The sequence below is a fragment of the Zeus faber genome, assembly GCF_960531495.2.
Source record: "Zeus faber genome assembly, chromosome: 4".
Classification (NCBI taxonomy): Eukaryota; Metazoa; Chordata; class Actinopteri; order Zeiformes; family Zeidae; genus Zeus; species Zeus faber.
The window spans coordinates 19,348,634-19,369,694 of NC_137191.1; the positions used below are offsets into that span (position 1 = coordinate 19,348,634).

Sequence of the window (21,061 nt, forward strand, 5' to 3'; positions counted from 1 at the left end):
GAACTGTCTCTTCTTCATAAGGTTGATATGTATTATCACACTGTTATAAGCTTATACTGTGATAGTGGCATAGAACTAACTAAAAGACAATTATTGTCATTAAACGTGACAACAAAATCCAGTAGTATCCTGTCCGCCTGATTTTTGTCTTTATTTCTTATTTTCAGCACATCAAATTGTTATAGAGTTACTACCAAATGCAAGTGTTTCCTCCTTAAATGTTCTACATCAATCTCCATCCCTTTTCAGAGTACCTGACTGTCTTCTCCCAGGTGATTGCCTTCCATGACCCCGAGCTTAGCAACCATCTTAATGAAATTGGCTTCATCCCAGATGTAAGTAACCAACACCATTGGCGTCTAGAAGCACTAGAAGTCAAGTGGTGGGTAGATAGCGTAACGGTAAGCACCGTGAATGGTTAACAACATAATGAAGTCCGCCAGTTAAACAGTTGTGAAATTAAGAAATGGTTAGACATTAGTCACAGTTGTGGCTCAGAGCCCTGTTAGGGGTAGAAAAATGATCATCCACAGCTCACACCACGTTTCCCGTCCTCACCCAAGTTTTCACATCACAGATCCATTTTTTTCAGAATGTTGAGAAAGGGCCAAGTTTGCCCCATAGTTCCCCGGTGATGATTTATACAGTGTCTAATGGCTGCCAGGAGCGCCTAGTGATTATCCTCCTCCAGACCTACCTTGTTTCTCTGACTGCGCTCTCCTCCCGCCCTTCCCGGCCGTTCTGCAACTCTGATCAGACCGCGGCAAGGTTAAAGCTTGCACACTCTCTCTTTAGGGCTAGTGTTGGAACATTAATGACCGTGTGTCACCTCAGGGCTTTCAAATACGAGCCCCTTTTGTTATGCAGTAGAACCAGAGCACTGTATCGTACTTGTGGATTTGTGACTTTACTTAAAGTGAAAATTCACCCTAGCCGTTATTAGGATGTTTCTTTCGGCTTCTTCAATGTGGCTTTTATCAACCCCTGCATAACCCGGAGAAGTTGTGTCACTCTCATTCCCTGCAAGTTGTTGTTCCGTTCTTCCTCTTATTCATTCAAGGCTCTTTCAAGATAAGCACGTTTGTTTATCTAATCTCATCTCAACAGTTTTATCCTGCGTTTACTTGACTCTCAAAGGGGATTGCATATGCCTCTTTCTTACTGCTGGGCAACGATAAGCTTTGTTGATGCTCGCTTTATATTTGTTGTTAATCCTGCAATTACACTTTACAGTCCACAGGTGTTTTCTTAAAGTTCACAGCACATTCTTGGCTTTTGTTTAGCAACGTGGTAAATCTGTCCGCCTAACAAGACCAAATGTTACACCAAATCCAAAATTTTGATTTCCCTCTCATGCATGTCTAAACAAAGCCAATGCAACGAAAGACGTGGCTTCACAGAAAGATCGCCCTTATTTAAATAAGCACCAAACCTCTAGTTATCCTCCAATTTTATGGTGTGGCATGTCTCAATCTCTTGGTAATGACATTGGCAGTGAGACAGGTTGCAACTGTAGCCGTGGTTTAATTTAGACCATTTTCTATCAGTTCGGCCACATTTCCCTCCTGCTCCCCTATATCCCCTTCCACACACACACACACACACACATACACACACACACACACACACACGGACCCCCTTCTGCTCCTTTGGGCTTGCCATTTACACCTGGACTAATCCAATCTGGCTGGACTCACTCCCACTGCAAAGTTGTTCAAATTGAGGCAGAGACTTGGGAGTGCAGTGACACTCTCCAACTCATTACCACTGGGTGCAGGAGAGCCAACCAGCTCCCCTGTGATCGGCTCCCAATTAACAAGCCGAAATAAACTCCAGTATCCTTGGACATCGCGCGTGAACCGTAGCAGTGAATGGCAGGTGCTGGAACTGTTAGTTAACGCCAGAGAGAGAAGGGTTGGGGTGTGTGAGTGTTTGGAGAGTTTAATTTCAATTTTAGACATTTTCCTCCTCGGGGGGTGGTGCATGGAGAGAGTGAAGAGTAAAATGGGAAAGAGGAAGGAAGGCAGGAGGACAGAATCATAGATATAATGAGATTTCATTGTTAGCTTTTTACACAATGACTAAAGACCAAACAGTCGTTTGTGCTCATTGGTAGTTCTCTTACCTACAGGTGGTAAAAAATCTCAAATGTCTCCAGAAACAGTTATTCTTGTGATTGATTGTCATTGATACAAATATGAAACTATGATATTGCTGCCAATCATAATTTAAGATTTAATAAGAAAATAACTTTTTTTTTTCTTCTCCTTCACGCAGCTGTATGCTATTCCTTGGTTCTTAACGATGTTTACACGTAAGTAGCCGTTCTTCCTGTGTATAATGATGTTGTTAAGATGCTGGCTATAAATATTGAAGCTAATCTTCATTCTGCTATTACTGGAAGGTAATAGCAGAATGAAGATATTATGAAGATAGTTCAGACAAGACTGATTTCAGCTCCTCTCATATGTACAAGGAGTTCTGAGAGGATCTTTTTTTCCCCCAGAATTATTCCAGCAAATTGATCCAGCAATTATTCCAGCAAATTCTGATAAATTGAAATTAATCACAATTTTACACTCCTCATACACTCTTCTCCCAACTTTTTGGACTGTTTTACTTAAATAAACCAATTGACCATCATCTTTTTGTCCCGGCGATTCATGACCCACTGTCCAATGACAAGTCTAAAACAAAAACTATTGTTCTTCAATCTTAGGACTTTGGAATCTGGACTTCTTTTCCCCTTCTTTAATAATTACTTTAAAGCCCCTTCCCCACATGGAATTCATAACGTTGCTGGATAAATAAAAAAAAAAAACACCAAAGGCAGTAGGTAGTAGGGATGCAACAGTGCATGGTATGTTATCGAACCATTCGGTACGCTCCCTACGGTTTAATACGCACACGTGAACCGCTGTATCACGATATCACTGCGTTGGCACAGGGTATTGGCGCGGAGCACCGTGCTTTATGGGTACATTTTCTATTGAATCCAGTGTTGAAGCTTCATTGGCCACGTCAGCTGTGCAGCATTTCTCTATTTTTGCACGAAAGGTGTTTTTTCTTTTTCAACTCTCTTGGCTACACAAGAATTATTTTGTAGAGAGTGCAATCAATTTAAATACATTTTATATGAGTCTACATTGTACCAGATACCTAAAGCTGCTGTCGAATTTGCTTATTAATCAAGTCCTGTTTTAAATACAAAAAACAAACGTATATTACAACTACCCCAGGGTTGAGGTGTTCGATCGGAAAATAACCCCCTGGGATGGCCCTGTCCCTTTTTATTCCGAGCTTCTCTTCAGACACTCTCTCTCTCTCGCTTCAACCAGCACCTATCGCTCGCCTCACTTCCCTCTCTCCTCTCCTTCTGCACTCCCCGGGGAACGCCCCCTAGACAGCTGGGCCAATGACCCACGATCCTGGACACCTCCCCTCCAGTCAGATGAACTTATGCAAATTATAACAACCCACCAATGAACTTGAACCCCCCCCCCCCCCAGTCATACACACCGTGCATTATGCTGGTTATGTATGCCAGACTACTATAAAAACAAATGTTACACCTTTTAACTTTTTATTAGTATTAATTTTTTATTTAAATGTTTCAGCCACCATACCTCTAACTCTAAAAGACAAGTCTCCGGTCTGAGTGGCATTTTTAAGAAGTAATAAACATAAACAATATTTCTTTAAATATTTGTACGAAACAAATATTCATAGAAACCCACTATTTGTGCTTTGCCGGTATTGGGATTCGGCTCCACCCCTACTTTACGTGCTTGTTCCGGCAATGTTACTGCTTCCATTCTCACACAGTTCCATTCACAGCCGTACCGGCATTTTGCTGGAAATTAAAGTAGGTCGAGAGTGGGTAAATTTACGGAACATCGACACCCGCTGCTTTTCCCACATTACGCCAATGTGGATAATTGCCAGTGGATTTACGTCTTTCATTCCATGTGGGAAAGGGGCTTTAGAGATTCAGGGTTTTCACACGTTTGACATTTGTGGCAGCATTGCACTCTGACCTCCACACAGAGTGAAGCTTCAGCACTGAAACGTGATCAGGTGGTCTGCATGAGTGTGACAAATTAAATTCAGACTAAAGTGACACATATTTCATGGTGGAACTCTTTAAACGTCATTATTTTACATACTATCAACAAAGAGACCGTGTAGATACAGGCACAACAATGATTAATGGTGTGTGTTAATTGGGTCGATTGGCCATTTCCTGTAGTGTGTAAGTAAACCTTTATTCATACAGTATATCTTCTTCTTTTGAATACTGTCACAAAGTGCTTTACAAACACAAAAGATAGGAGGCAATAAAGTAATAAAAAAAAGGAAAAAAAATTAATATTCAATAACTAAATTACATACATAAAATGGACAATAAAAAAAATGAGGAAATAAAGAGATGTTCTATTATGTTGATGTACCTGAAGCTGATTGTTTCAGAGTGGTATTTATCATTATTTACTCACAGCCCTACAAACGCACGCACATACACACAGACATATACGCACACACACACCCACACACACCTTTTGTGCAGGATAGTGTGAGATGTGACCCCTTTGCTCTCTATCCTCCTGAGGCTCGTGTGAGGTGGGCCCTTCTGACTACTAATGTGTCCAATACAGCATGAGGGTTAGAGGGTCATCTCCCATTTTCACTGTCTCCCTCTCAAACACACACACACACACACACACACATACGCACACAGACGCCCACACCCACATGCCGACCACACGGACACACACAGAGGCACGCCTGTCAGTCACATACACCAGTCTGCCTGGCTGAGACTACTAATGTGTTAAAGACCCTCCAAGGCATTTTACCCTGCCCGTCCTCTGTACCACCACATCCACCCAACTCTGTCCACTTCAGTTTAAAGCTCAGCACCCACCTTGACAAAGCCTGTTATAACATTAACAGACGGATAATAGTTCTTAATATAGCTTGCTATAATCCTCTAGGCCAGTCATTAATTTAAATAATACTTAAAATAATATGCCAGAAAAGAACAAATAGTTTTCCAGTCCAAACATATAATCTGTTTGTCGTACTTTACTGTTCTAGTGCAGAATATGTTCTGCCCCTCAAACCCACTCAGCTCCCCTAATATCCTCTTTGGCATCTATCTTTTTTTTTGTGGAAAAAAAACCTAAAAAACTCCCACATATTGAAATGTCTTTCCAGCTGCGCCCTTTGCGGTAAATACCCATGCAGCCTATCTTGCAATTCACAGCTTGACTAAATGAGCAATTGAGCAGACAAAGGGTATGTTGAGCAAAAGTGCTATTCACACGTCAAAAAAGGGACTCATTATTAGCCACCCGTCACCTACTTCCTACGCTAGGTCTTCCGTGACTCAAATTATCCCTCAAATTATCCTTTGAGGGATTTGTCTTTTCGCACACCTGTATTCACAGAGTTTGTGCAAAGTTTTGACCGTATTGTGTCCTCCACCCAACATGCAGATGTGTTTCCACTGCACAAGATCTTCCACCTGTGGGACACGCTGCTGCTGGGGAACTCCTCTTTCCCCTTTTGCATCGGCGTGGCCATTCTGCAGCAGCTCAGGGATCGCTTGTTGGCCAATGGCTTCAATGAGTGTATCCTGCTCTTCTCCGACCTGCCAGGTGAGGACGCTGTCTAGCACTTGAAGCCCAATGAAAGTTAAGTTTAGTGGCCGTCTCTAACTATGTGGCCCATAAACATCATCTACAGTTATACTAGGGATGCAGATACCGGGTATCGTTCGCTCAGATACTGTATCAGCGTAACATAGTCTGGTTACACAGGTTTTTATTTTTCACACTCGGTGACAGCTTCATGTTGTGTCTGTTAAAACAATTTTTCCATAAAAGCAGTGAATAAATCAGTTCCTGAAAAAAGTAACTGGCAAACGCTAGGGTTCTTCAAAATATGACTATTTCACATTATATTCAAAAAAATTCACTTTTTTTTCACTTGTAATGTCACTACTCCTACAGTATTCGTTGTTGGTAAGTACCCAAGAGATACTGTATCAGTGCAACCATAATGAATACAATCAACATACAATCTTTCTCTGCATTTGCTGCACTAGTCTTTCTTCAGGATAAATGGCTGGAAATGACAGAAAAGGCACTTAATGGTTAAGGCAATACAAATCTTGCCCCTGAACGGAGAGTTGTCTTAGTGTTTCAAGCTAGTATGTATTAGGACAGGCCTCGCCTCTAGAGCTCTAGCATGCACTGTCGTCTCTTTGGGTAAATGAAGTCCTTGCAGTCTGCTACGTAGACAAAACACCTCTGAGATGCGCTCTAGACGCTCTAGCTCTGCACGCTGGGCTCTGCGTCTGTTGAGCAGCGAGGAGAAAGCTGTTTTGAATAGGTAAACTGATGAGCTCTGGTTGCCACTGAGCGGCCGGCTGCTGGCGCTGATTGCACCCTCAGCCTGGATGTTGTGTCATTTTCCCAGCATTACTGGTGACAGACGTTGATGGAGTCGAATGCTTTTTTTTGTTCTTATCAGACTGCGTTCAGATTGATGGAGTTGTGTTTGATCTGTGCACTCTCGACAGGATTACTTACTCACACCTGTACGTGAGAGATGGTGGGTGGGCTGGGTGAGTGAACTGTTCCATGGAATACCTGGGTTTCTCGTGCTTTTTTTGTAATGAGGCACATTTGCATAAAAACCTTTCCTAACGGAGGATGAATTTGTGGAAGTGGTAGTAGAGGAGTTGTAAGTGGAGGCTTTCTGGAAAGAAATTTCCAAATGTTCACAGGATCTAACTGGAGCTAAAAACTGATATCTTTGGAAATGTGTTTTTATTTATATTAATTTCATATATATATATATATATATATATATATATATAGCATTAACATCTCTAGCAATTTGTGCTGCTGTAGCTTCTGTGGGATCGGACCAGACAGGCTAGGCTTCGCTTCCCTCATGCATCAATGAGCCTTGAGCGCCCATGACACTGTCCTTTCTTGGACCACTTTGGTGGATATATATATATGTATGTATGTGGGGGTGAAAGGGGTCATTTTATAATTGATCATTGGAGGACAAAAGATTTGTCAAATTAAGTTATTAGATTAGACAATTATATGATTAAATAAGATATTTTCCTACTGTAAAGCTTCACCAAAATGTGATTTCTTATCTTTGTTCTTTATTATTGAATTCAAATTTATGTTTTTGAGTGCTGGGAAAATATTTAGATGAGTAAATAACTAAATGTTGCCTTTTTTGGTGTAAATTAATCGCATATTTTAGATGAATAATCAATGCTTAATAGTTGCAGCCCTATTTCCCATTTAACAAATGTATATGGTTCTGCTTCCCTATGGTTTCTGTGCATTGGCCACAGAAGAAACACTGTGTGAATGTCAATCTGCTAAGCAGCAATAGGGAGGCTGCAGCACAGATAAGCATTGAACCCCTCTGGCTCTAACTCTATGGTGTTGTACACTCTAGTTCTAGTCTGTCATGTAGCTTAAAGTTGGTCATGGTGTTTGGTGACACCTATTGGCAAGTGAGAGTCAAAAGTCCTTCTCTGCCTTCTCTGTGTACGTCATACACGGCTCCCTTTATTGCTCCCCTTCCCCCTCGCCAAGTGATTAATTCAGCAAAGTATCAGTGACACAAACTTCAGGAGCTGCATTCATAATATATATCTTCAAATGCACCTCCTGCCTGTGGGATAACTCAATCAGTTTCCCTTAAAACCCTATTTCCAAACGCGACTTAGCCCCTGCTTTTCTAGCTGAAAGCCAATATGACATTGGGGCTTTAAACAACCACCTCAGAGACCAGCGTGATTTGAAAATGGACGCTAGGCGCTCTGTAAACTTGAAACAGCAGCCTCCACATCTCCCTCATTTCACTACTGCCCTACTTGACGGTGTTTCACTGAGTCCAAGTCCAACACATTCATCTGAGGGAGGATCAGACGCAGGGAGAGCCAGTTCTCCTTATAAAGGTAAAATATGTTTGCCTGGAACTGTGGCCAACTTCTTTGGCTCGGCTGGATGAGGCTCGGCAGCAGCGCCAGCTCCACGCTTTATATTACCTCCAGCCTTGTTATCAGAGCGTGTGTTTACCTGGGATGTTGCAGGTCAGTGTTTGGCTCGCACTTTAAATTATATGAGGCAGGGATGTTACCCTTTATAGTGATCTTCAAAAGGACATAGTTACCCAGCTATATGCCATTTCTGGTCCTTGTCAATATTTATTTATTGCATTTCTCACATTGTATGCCACAGAAAGCAATGATTTAGGGCATGGTTTACGTGGAATTAAATTCTGAGTTTGTCAGCCAAGATTTTGCTTGGGTGTTTCCATTTCTAAGTGGAAAGGTAAACATTTTCTGCCTGTTTTACAGTTGAAGCATTGCTTTGTAGCTTGGACAGTATAATGCATGCTTTCTCTGCATGCATATACTGTAGATGCACGTCTAACATGCGCACACACACACACGCACACACAAAAGGTTATGGTACATCTGTCGTGATTTGTGCACAGCATCTGTTTTCCCAACTGGCAGGCGTACAAAATTTATGTCGTCATACATTGAGACAAAAATGCATTTGGTTCGGATCAGACTAAAGCCTTGGTTAAACCCTTGCGCTGGTGGGGCGGGGCATGGCACCGCACGCCCCCCGCACAGAGAGCGCCGGCCTTTTATAGCTGGCAAATTCTCTGTTGCAGTATTCTTAGCAACCATGGGTGGCAGTAGAGAGAAAGTACAATGTGAAGCAGGAAGTAGTAAACCAAGAAGAGCGCGAGACAGCACGCAAACATGGCTGCACGCACAGGAGCTTGTGCCGAGGAGGAATTGCTTTCACGGTGGTTGAACCGAAAAAAGCGCCGAAATGGAGCTGGTCTGTCTGCCAATTCCTCGCAGGGAGACAGTAGTGGGGGGTTGAGGTTATGTCCTGCTCTGGAACAGAGTCACAAGGTGGAATTATTCTCCCTCATTGCAGGATTCTGTTAAATGAAACTGCACATAAATACCAATAGAAATGTTAGCTTTTATTTGTAAACTTAACTTCACTGTTGATTTCCAATAAAATCACCAAACCTGCTGTTTGCATAAACTATTTTGTCTTTGCATCAAAAATGAATTGTTAGACTTTGAATTTCACATCCGGCTTATACTGCCGATCAATGTTGTACAACATATCAGAAATAAAACAGCATAACGCTGATCTCCCATCACTTCCAATGCATTTCCAGGGAACGCCCCTCGCGCCCAGTCACAAAATCTCGGACGACCTCCCACCCCATGCGCCATAGTAAGGCCCCCCGGTGACGTAATTTGCGTCACACGCTCCCAGCGCCCTCGTGCTTGGGGAAGGTATAAACCTAGCTTAATGCTCCACATGTTACCGCAAGCTTGAATTTTTGTCCTTTTGTGGGATATGTGTTATTTTTATTACTACTCAATATGGGAGAATTTGACTTTATTATGGGATGAACAAAAAAGGTAAAATGCTTAATATACAAGAAGCGGTGCGCTAATCATAGTTCAATGTTGAACTTGCAAAACCTCAAACTTACCAACAACTAATAGGTTTATCATGATATTACAAAATGAGAATACAGCCTTCCTAATTCAAACTTTAATTTATTTATAGGCTGTCGAGTAGACCATAAGTGCCTCTCCTTATTTTGCGATGGCCTATTTAAGGTTTGCTATGGCTCAAATCAATATACTTTATGATGTTTATCTTAGATACTTCCAATCACCACATTACAACCCTTGGAAAATGTATATTTATTGAGATCAAATATTATTGTCCTAATCTTCAAATTAAATGACCTGCAAAGCAGAGTCTGAATGCCAACATTAGTAGGATTAAGGGCCGTGAATTATTTGTTTATTTATCACCCTCTGCCTCCCTCTTGTGTCCTTTGTTTCTCATAATATCATCGAACTGCACCGGGCAGGCTGTGAACCGTTGATTTAATTGAAAGAGTTAACAAGGGGAAAGGTATGAAAAGTATACAGTTGTATTCTTTTGTACACATTTTTACACCTCAGCTAGTGGATTTATCTTTATTTTGGTTGCACAAGATTTATTTAAGTCCACAACAGCCCTGTAATTTAATATTTGAATAAGCCTTGCCATTGCCATGCCATCATCTTGTTTCATGGGTAAAGGTCGGTCTTGTGTTAACCCTTACATAGCTAGCTACTTTTTGTCAACTAATCCCAATATTATCTTTTGGGCTTTCTGCCTCTACTGAATCTGCTTTTTCTGTATACATTTGCATTTAAGTCATTAATGGCAAACTGTCCTATTTTGTTTATTCTGTGCATGAAGATTAAGTAAAAGGCACTGAGTGACCTGATGCATATAGACAGACATTGAGGTTTGTATAGAAGTAAGAATTCATAAACATACACATTATTACTGTTCTAATTATGGATAAATACGATGATAGAATTGTAGGATCCCCATTAATTTAAAATAAAAACAGTCTGTTCTCCCTTTTGTTCTGCTAACATCAGTATGACAGCTAATGGCCAAGATTAGTTTTCAAAACTGGCTTAAATTATTCAGATCGACTCTTCTCTTTCTCTCAATCTAAGCGTTAAATGTGGCTTGTGACAGTAACTCCTATTGACAAGCTTATTACACATTACACAAGAGAAGTGATGGCTTCAAGTCCTCTGACTTGCTCCCCCGACAATGCGTCGCCTTCCTAAAATAATGGCCTAAGTCATTTTTTGACAAAAGGGATTTTTTTGGCCTAAATCATCTCCTCATGATGCTGGCCACCTCTGGTAAAATCGCCTCCCTCCTCAGTATGTCAATAATCATCTATTGTCATAACCTTTTGAATGAAATCATTAATAAATATAATATGTTTGTTTCAGTTTTTTGTGTTTTCTGAAAAACCTGAAAAAATGACTTATGCCATTATTTTAGGAAGGTGATGGTAATTGTGTCTTTTATTCAGACATCTTTGATATCTTGACAGTATAATTGTCGAGGAATAATATGTATTTGTGGTTGCTTAAACTTTCTCATTAAAGTGAATTATACCAAATGATATAAGTTGCACAGCCATAAACTGTAAATACAACAGCAAAGCTGTTCTATTTATCAATAAATTAATAGAGTAAGTAATTTTATAAATAGGTAAAATGAAATTAAATAAAAAGTCAATTTGTTCTGGACATATACAGTATATCATGGTGGGTAATTCAATTTAAATTTGACCATCTAGGCCCTGCGCCCTAAAGCTATCAACACACCACCTGCCATGTACTTTTACTGTATTTGTTTGGCCGTTCCAATGCTCCTGCTCTTTTAGTGACAGGAAGTTCATGTATTTCTCTTAGACTGCGACTTAAGCGATTTACAATGGTCCTGACTGACTGGCTGACACAAGCACTGTGTTTACGGATGACACAGCAGGTTTTTCTTTCACGGGACATTAACACCCATCTCGATGAGCTGAGTGAAGCACTGATGAGTTGTGTTTATTATCATTTAGGTCCTGGGAAAATAGCCATAATCTATGGAAACTCCTCATAGTAACACACCATGAACAAACACCTGCAGAAAGAATTTTAGAGTATTTATTTGGAAGGCTTACTGCCATGAGAGCATTATAGTTTGACCGACTGTATTATCATCAGTAGATATTTAGCAGTGTTTATTATCCTCTTCCATGGATTGACAATTAATGTGACTTTTTGTTCTGGGTATTTAGCTGAAGCTGGTAACTTGGAGGACATGCAACAATAGGAACAAACTTCTACAATCAAATAAAATTCTTACATCAACAAGAGTTATGTATGCAAGGACCAAAGCCATGGGGCTCTGGCAATATTTATGTAAACATGAAAAAGAGGAGTACCAGATGATCTCTCTCCAATGCTTAACTTGTGGCAACACCCCAGCAAGTCTGAAAATGACTTGCAATATATTGTCACCAAATCTATTTGTGTCGGAAAAAAAACCACTGGTCCAAAATTGCATCATCTCCCTTGGAATGCCCAGTGGGACCCAAGGCTTGTTAAAGGGCTATCAATCTGCTCTCCTTTAAGTCATTGCATGCTCCATCCATGGCCCTAGGGAAGGAAAATGTGTTCCCCTAAAGTGTCTGTGAGCTTGTTGGTGATGAATCTCAGACCACCATTGTTTCTCACTGAAATTAGCTTTGCGACGGAACTTGTCAGGTCCTAACCCAAGTGAGCAGCCAGGCCCCTCAACCCCCTTCCCCAAACTTGTGGGACAGCGTAAGAGAAAGATACAGTACACGTCTATTGAAATTGATTTGGACCAAGACCAAGTCATGGTTGGGAAAGGTCTCTCATTAGCTAGATTTGTCATTATCAGTGAGAGAGGGATTGGAAAAAGAGGTATTGAGAGAGTACAGAAAGGTATGGATGAGAGAATTCCCAATTTGCCAAAATCCTTATCTGATCCATTGAGGCCCATTTTTCTAATCCTCTCTATAGTCAAGGTGAAAAGTGGGAGGAGGACTATTTCAGAGGCATTTGGAGGGAGATAAAAAACATTTGACTAAAATGTGACAGGGACTTGGTGGTAGGTGGTGGTAGTAGTAGTAGTACTAGATGGAAGTAGACCACTGCTTCAGGTTGTTCCTGACAGCAGAATGCCAAGGTCAACCGCTATAACATGAATTGAATGAGCTCCTCGTATTTGCTTTTAAACCCTGTCGGTATATTTGCTTAATCTCTTGTGCTTTATGTTTGAATAACCGAGTTGTGATACTGACCTTGATGCCATTTCTATCTTGTTTATGGTCTTTCTCTCTTTATTGTCACAAACATTCCCCTGTGTGTTATCAGGGTCGCCCATGTGTGCACTTTAGACTCAGAGAAACACTTGGTCAAATAAGTCATAAATTAATAATTTGCAATTTTGTTCAATAGAACAAAATAAATCAATTAGCAATCGACACATCTACACGAAGATCAGACTGTCGGCCATTAAGTGTAAACAAAGAGATGGCCCAGGGTTTTTCCTGCGGTCTGCTTCGTTGTCACTCAAAAATGTGCACTGCAGCAATTAGAGACAAGTACTGTACCCTTGTGTAAAAGTTGTTGAAAAAAAAAAACAGAAAGTAGGAAGCAATAGGTAAAACAGCAAAAACATGTGATGTGCAGTAAAGGGTGATGCAGCAATACAGATTAAAATGATCTCATCCTGTCAATAGTCATAATGCACAGATGGTCAATTACACCTGTGTCTGTGCATGTACATTAGTTGTCGTTCTGAAAAGCAACAGTGATTGATAGATACTAATATAATACTTAAAATAAGCACTTCCACAGAGTAGTAGTAATAAGTAATGATAACTTTTAAGGTACGCCTACGGCACACTGTAGGACAAAAAAAAACTCTGCTCTAATTCTCAGAGTTAGGTTTACCTCTCACACAATGAGTTGAAGACAACAAAGTGTTGAAGATTGCATGATTGTATTCATGAATTTATCAATTTACAGTAAAGCAGTGGAAATGTACATAATGCTTAACTGGCATACTGTACACATGCTGTATAACAGGCACCGGTAGTTCATCCTTGGATTTTCCCCTAACCCTGGTCTTCATCTGAGGTAGGGCTTAGGCCTTTATTTGTTTGTGTTGACCACACCCCCGGCATTTATTAGAGGCCCGGTTTTTATTTGATTATCCGTTTATATTTGAGGAAATATGGTAGCTCATATGAATAACCTTATCTTCTAAACCTTATACTGCTATTCTGTACATTATCACCTCAATGCTAACCCTGCTATTTGTTGTTGTTTACATGTAATGCTTTGTCTCAAGGTCATTCAATTGTCATAGAGAACACAGAGGAATGTTTTTAGAAAGTTTGGTGTTTATTTTATTGAAGCACATTATGGAACCAGATGAGAATGGTAGGAGTGGGAATATTTATCCTCTGGGACCTCACAATACAACGCAACGTGTTTTTGCACATGAGGGGACTCCCTGAGGGGAACTAGGACCTGGGGGGAGCTCCCCAAGAACCTGGCAATGGTGACGCTGATGTGACATCATCCAACCGAGTTGCATTTACTCCTTAACCTTCACTTATTTCACCTTATTAATCCACTAAAATTTGTTTCTGAAAAAAATTGAGGTGAGCGATAATCAACCCAGTTGCCGAACCTCCACTCATATTAGATCTACAAGATATCATTTAAAAGTTTGTTCCCACTTTCGTAAAGCACTGCCCTGCTCGCTCGGGGATTTTTTTGTTTCATTCAATTAACATCGTAAAATTAAATAAATACATCGACAATAAAAATACGATTTTATTTTATCATTTGTAATGTTTTTTGTTATTACTGCTGAGTGTACGTGGGCTGGTCCCCACCCAAAGCAATGTGACTCGACCCGAGGGACCGTGGTCTTACGTCGAGTCCAATCAACGGCACTTCCATCACTGAAGGTTCAGTCCTTGTCCAGGAGCAGGAGCTGAATAAGTTGCTCAAAACGGAGTTCTAAGAACTATGTATGATTGTTCCTACAGTAGTTCCTGCAGTGCAGACAGAATTAAAAGGATGGTTCCTACAAAAAGTCCTTAGAATTATGAAAAAGTTCCTGCTGTGTGAAAACAAACGATATGGCGTGTTTTGCAATACATTTAATATTGAGATTATATTTGTTGCGATATTTCACATTTATTTTATGTAAAATAAACATCTGTTACACATGGTTATGCACAGTGTTTTCATTTGTTTTATTCAATTAAATACATCTACAAAAAAAGATACAGATTCATTCACCCTCTCAAACCATTCGTTCTTTAAAATCAGAGATTAATATCTTGATTCTTTTAGATGTGCAGAACATATATTCCATTCCAAAACATGTATATTTTTCATTAAACAAACTCAAGATTATCCGTATACGGGAGTTGCTTTACGTTTTCCCAGGCACCAGCGTTCCGAGGCGCCGGTGCTTATTACATCATTGGGGGGGATATAATTACAGGCAGGATCCAAGCACGGATCCGACACGGTCCGTGCATGGGTCAGCCACGCCCCAATCACGGATCTGCCTGGGCCTTGTCATGTTCCAGCTGCCCTCTCCAAGTGGCTCCTACTGTATAGCAAGTAGAGAGAGCAAAGGGGATATGACGCCATTAAAAGGCAACCTAATGAAACAGACCATTACCTATATTAAAATTACAGATTTTTCTGGGTTTGAAAATTGTTGGAAACATTTGGTGTAATGTAAGTAAACAACTCAACAAACTAAATAACGTAGATCTATTCGTTTTACAGGTTACATAGTCAGGTTAGGTTACATATTGTACCTTTAAAGATTGACCTCCATATCTTTAAGTAATTCCAGACTGATAACTGCTGCCAAAACGTTTATTTGGCAATATGCTACTTAACTGAGAACATCTAACAAAGACACTTTTTTACTTAGGCCAGTGTTCTAACAACAGTGTTATGCACATTTACAAATTTTAATTGACTTGGACTGAAGTCCTCTTGCTATGGGTGACCATTTCATTGACATTTACAGAGATTCCTTATTCATTTAAAAATATATATTTTTAATGCAATTCACTCATGATTATCTGCCTATATACTGTAAGTACATATCTTATATAATGAAATATTAACTGTTTATAGACAAGTTTATACAGTTTAAAGCACAAATAGTCCTGACTACCCAGTGTAAAGCAGGTGTACTTTGGACTGGTACTCAATTTCACGAAATAATGCACACAATGAAGCAGAAAACATGCTTATTCAGGACAGCCTCTATGTATTTTGAACTTGAAAACAACATGCAACTGTAAACTACATTTATTGCGTAAATGTGCATGTCGAATAACACGATCAAATATCACATTATATTACCTGAAAATACAGTACCAATCTGGCAACGTCATACCATGTAATCTACAGACATTTTCTCAGCTTCTAGGTAAAATGACAGGGTAAAACATCACATTTCGAAATTGTCACTCTCAGAATGCACGGCATAATAAATTGAAAATGGGTGAAAAAATAAAAGGGTGATTCAGCGCAGTAATATAATTTCTCCACACAGTCTCACCATAGAATCAGAATCAGAATGACTTTATTTCACCAGGTGCATTTACATGTACTAGGAAGTTGTCATGGTGATTATTGCTGCATGTTTTCAGAAATTCGCTTCTTTAGATCACAAAAACGCAGAGAAAAAATATGAATAGAATATGAATAAATAAAAATAAAATTGAATAAGAAGTAAATAAGTAAAAAACGTTAATACAATTTGCGAAATTTACACAAATAGCAAAAAAAGACAAAACAAGAATAGTCAAATATATAAAATAAACGGAATGTGCAATGCGATCCTATGCACAGGATAAATTATTGGTATGGTTATAAATTAGGATTATAAATAACTACAGAATGTATTTACTAGGTTGACAGTTTGTACATTGTTATTGCATGTAAATATCTGCACAAGTATTTGAGTGAGTGTGCAAGTCAGTGGGAGGGGCAGGGGGGAAGGTGTGCGAGAGGGTCAGTGGGGAGGTGGGGGGGGCAGTGTGTGTGTGTGTGTGTGTGTGTGTGTGTGTGTGTGTGTGTGTGTGTGTGTGTGTGTGTGTGTGTGTGTGTGTGTGTGTGTGTGACTGAGATAGACAGTCAGCGGGGGCCAGAGGTCCTATTGCCCCACTGCCACGGAGTAGAAACAGTTCTTGTGGCAGCGTTTTGGTTCTGATTGACTGCAACGCAGCGAGTCTCAAAAAGGTGAAAAAAATATACAAAAAAGCGCACCAATTCACCAGGCTGCCATTCGCGCCGCCATTTTGGATTGATTGGGCCAATACAACAATAGAGTGCAGCAAATCACGTATTTTCGTCTGAGCGCTTGCAGGTTATAAATGCTACTGTAAAGTGGCTCAGATGTGCCTGTGCTCCTGGCCCAGCTTTTCTTGTTTTCATTCCATGGACAAGCACATGAGCCACTAAAGTAGCATGGGTCTCAGTAGATACAAACCTCCTCACTCCTGCTCTTCCTCTTTCAGGTCGGCTCAGTTGTACTTCAGCTCCATTGTTCCAAAGCATGTGAACTCACTTGTGGCCCTTTATTTCTCATCTCATCTCCGATTGGTGTGTGACAAATTTTGCTCTCTTTGTTTGCACCTTGAGAACAGTGTGTTAATTGAGTTCAGGGTAGGATGACTTGAGTTAATTGTATTCAGTGCCAGTGCTTTTCTAAAAGAGCAAGTGCAGAGCTGTGCTTTATGGAGAGATTTTGTGTGTTGCTTTTTGGTGGTGTCTTTCTTTGAATTGGTGATATAAAGGTCTATGATGTTTTGCACAAAGAGATGGTTTTGCTCTGTGACAGATTGGAAAACCTTCAATAAACTGGCACCAGTCAGCCACTGATGTCTAATATCTTTCTCTCTTAGAGATCGACATTGAAAAGTGTGTCCATGAATCCATCAGCCTTTTCCATTGGATGCCTAAAAGTGCCACGTACCGGCAGCATGCCCAGCCCCCCAAGGCCACAGGTGATAATAATGGGTTTGGGAAAACTCCAACATACTACTCGTCTGACTATCAAGACTTGCCCAAGACAGACTTGGTGAGTATTATTCGTTATCCAAACACACCCAAAGACAGTCCTTAGGCGATTGCAGGGGTCATAAATAGTAGATGAATTGTAGCTAGCAACCTTGATTAGACTGTTAAGAATTGCCTTTCAATATATGAACTGCACTGGACTGCATTTATTCCCAAGTAAGAATCCATTATGGTGGAGAGAACAGAATAGAGGCTAAATTATATAAGTATGAACAGCCTTTTTGCAATTCCCTGTAGCCAGTGGTGATTCATTTTCCTGATGTCATTGTGTTCGCGTCATGATGCAGAATCTTATGAAAATAGAGAATTCTTTTACAATACTTACTTTTGCAATCTGCCAACATATTAAAGGAACAGTTTCTGCTGTTCCATTGTTTTGGTCCAGATTCTAGGTCATCAGCTGCCTCACTAAAAGTCTGGTTCTTTCACTATCACTATGAAAATGATGTTCTGCGATTCCTCTCTTCAAGCCCCCATTAAATCTACGCTGTTTATTAATTGGTTCTCGGAAAATGCCGCCACTAAATCTTTGCAGCCTTTTCCTTAAGGTGCACAAGGCGCACAAATTCTTTTTCCTGTAAGGCTATGTCAAAAAAATATGTGTAGGCGTCAGCAAAAGCTTCAAGATGTCTTTATTTCTGTCTTTAATGGGCAGTGTCTGCTTTTAGGAGATGTTGTGATTCACTTCCAATACTTGAGTTTTTTTTTGTCTTCTGTTGTTTTTGAAACTTTATTATTGTATTGCTGTCTTTGATACAACACTGTTGTCCTCCATCAGGACCAACTCATAACATATGATTAACCGAGGTAAAAAAAAAATCTTAGATATAAATCTGAGCCTTATTCAGGAATAGGAAGATATAAGATTTTATCTTTTATCGCAGTCAAAACACTCAAGATAATTTTATCGTGGTGAATTTCCATTATCGGGATAATCGTGAATACCCTCACATAAGCGTGAATATCCTCACGGAGCTGTCTGGCGTGGTCATGCAGGAGAAATGCCTCACCTTAGCACGCAGGCTTCTATGCATACCTGCAACTAGTGTTCTATCCCAGAGAGTGTTTAGTGCCGGTGGCCACATTCTCACACCTCTACAAGCACAACTAAAGCCAGAAAAGGTCAACGTGCTGACATTTCGTCAATCTATCTTGAAAAGGACCATATTTTGGCACATCTCACTCTCTAGGCCACAACTCTAGCAGTGCTGTTCGATGAGTAGTACAGTTTGACTCTATGGCACAATGCCAGTTTGACCTTATTTTATTTAAAGAACAGACTCACACAATGTTGCAATTTTTTATTTATGCAGGGAGACTTGATAATTTATGAAGACCTTATGTAAGATTGTTTGTTTTTGTTTTTTTTTTTGCATTCATTCAAACAAGTTATTCATTTACTATGCATTTACAATACATACTGTAGCTAATGAACCATCTGAATGCTTGGATATCAGGTTGATAGGTAGATTATTTTAGTAATGGAATTTTTTTCTCTCAATTTAATTACCTGCTGGCAAGGGTTTGAATCTGTCCTTGTTTGTTTTTCACTCAAGGATGTTCACAAAAAATATGCGTCCTGCGATGCAATAAAAATATTTGTTTATGCTCAAAATGTAAGGTTAAGTGATTCCAGTATGTTTCAGTGCCATTTTAAGAGTTTTAAGCATATTTTGATGAGTATCGGGATAATATTGTGAAATCGCAATTATTTTGGCCAGGATAATCATCGTAGGGCTGTACCCGACTCAGAATTTTGACAGTCGAATCGGATTTGGCTGTTCAATGCGAATCTTCGGATATTCCGACGGTACAGACAAAACGCACACTCGTGATGCGTGAGCCAGCAATGGGGTGCTTTGATCGGCGCGCCAGAACAGTGTGTTCATATTTTACGTCTCCTTACGGAACGTATCATGTGGCTATGGAACGAAACCGTGTGTAATGGGGTCACTTTCTCCGTGACTCTCGGCCCGATCACCCCCTCTCGCTCGCTGTGCGCAGGAAATAATCCTAACGAGTCTACGAGTCGTGCCCCGCCCCCACACTGCTTTTGGTTGTTTTATTTGGTGGAACGGGGCACGGCGATCGGGGCGCACGGAGAGCCGTGTTCGCGTCCGTCTCCTGACGCGGACGATTCACAAATAAAAAAATATATTTATGATTCCACTTATTTATAGGTCCTCATTGAAATGTTATCCCTGTGCATTTTGTAAGCTTCTATCTGTTTTATCATGTTATTGTAATGCACACTGACTGACAAAAAATATGAATAAATACGACTGCTCGGCTCAGTCTCAGTCGACTGACCGGTTTCTCTCGTCGACTTTCAGGGGGCAGCCGTAGATAATCATGACATGGAATTTTCATATCGTCCCATGCCTAGCCTTATCATAAGACGTTGGAGTGAGCTGTCAAGAACCCGTTACCTACATTCTTACGCACGCCCAGTCACTGGACTAATCCACACATGACTGTACAACAGCTAAGACTCGTTGGTATGCACTGTTTTGGTGATGGAGCATTGCACATTGCACAAGTGTATAAGATACAGTTAAATATGGGAATCGTATGTGTTTCTCCTTCAATGTGCATTCTTTTCTAACCTAGTCGGCTGTCATCGTCTTATCTCCACTTAGCATCTAACTATGCCGCAGGGTCTGTTCCCTGATAGAATGCTGTGCTTCAGAGAGGCCATTTGTCTTTGTTTATTTTTTTTGTCCCAGTCTTGTTTGCCTTTCACACCCGAAAGCATTGTAGCCAAATACCTCACAAACACTATTGTCAGCCCTGTCTTCGGCGCTTCCAGGTGATTGCTGTAATCTTTCTCATTCAGTACCTTGAGCCGAGGCTCATCGGTATGGGCGCTGGCATTGATCCGTGGCCACATCTATCTGCACCCTACCTCTTTCTCGGTAAACATGGGCAATGGAAAGCACAGCGGTGAAATGTCAAAGTCTATCTCACCAAAACGACTAAAAGCATTGAGCAACCACAGTGCCTCATCAGTCTCTCAATCAGTCTACCTTGAATATTATCTTAAAAAAAAAAAGACCCCCTCCGCGCATCGGTCAGTGCTAAGGGTCAAGGCAAAAAACTTGTTGTGTTTAAGTGTCTTCTTTGAAGCCACTTTTCTCAGCTGGGGCCTGAAATAAGTTGCTTTGGTTTTAGATAGGATAAGATAGTACTTTATTTATCCCCCAAAGAGGAAATTGAAGCGTAGGTTGTGTTTTCCAGGAGAGATTTATTAAGAGTTGTGTTTTTGTCAAGAACATGTAAATATTTAATGCATTTTATGATTAAAAAAAACAACAACAAAACTGTTAATTTAGCTGTTCATATTTATCATTGATTAGTGAACAAAATAAGAATAATCTATATGAGCTTGTGTTTGGTTTTGTATCCAGGGTGCTGCTTCCAGTTGATTATGCAATACTCACTGCTGCACTG

The 21,061-nt window shown here is 40.3% G+C and overlaps 1 protein-coding gene across 1 annotated transcript in view; it reads left to right on the forward strand.

Annotated features, from left to right (window-relative positions):
* The window catches only part of tbck (TBC1 domain containing kinase), a 62,169-nt gene that overhangs the window by 9,341 nt on the left and 31,767 nt on the right, over positions 1-21,061 (forward strand). The window contains exons 20-23 of the mRNA XM_079999101.1: positions 250-335; positions 2,278-2,314; positions 5,499-5,660; positions 17,437-17,612. Coding sequence (XP_079855227.1) covers positions 250-335; positions 2,278-2,314; positions 5,499-5,660; positions 17,437-17,612 — 461 coding nt within the window. The remainder of the gene's footprint in view (positions 1-249; positions 336-2,277; positions 2,315-5,498; positions 5,661-17,436; positions 17,613-21,061) is intronic.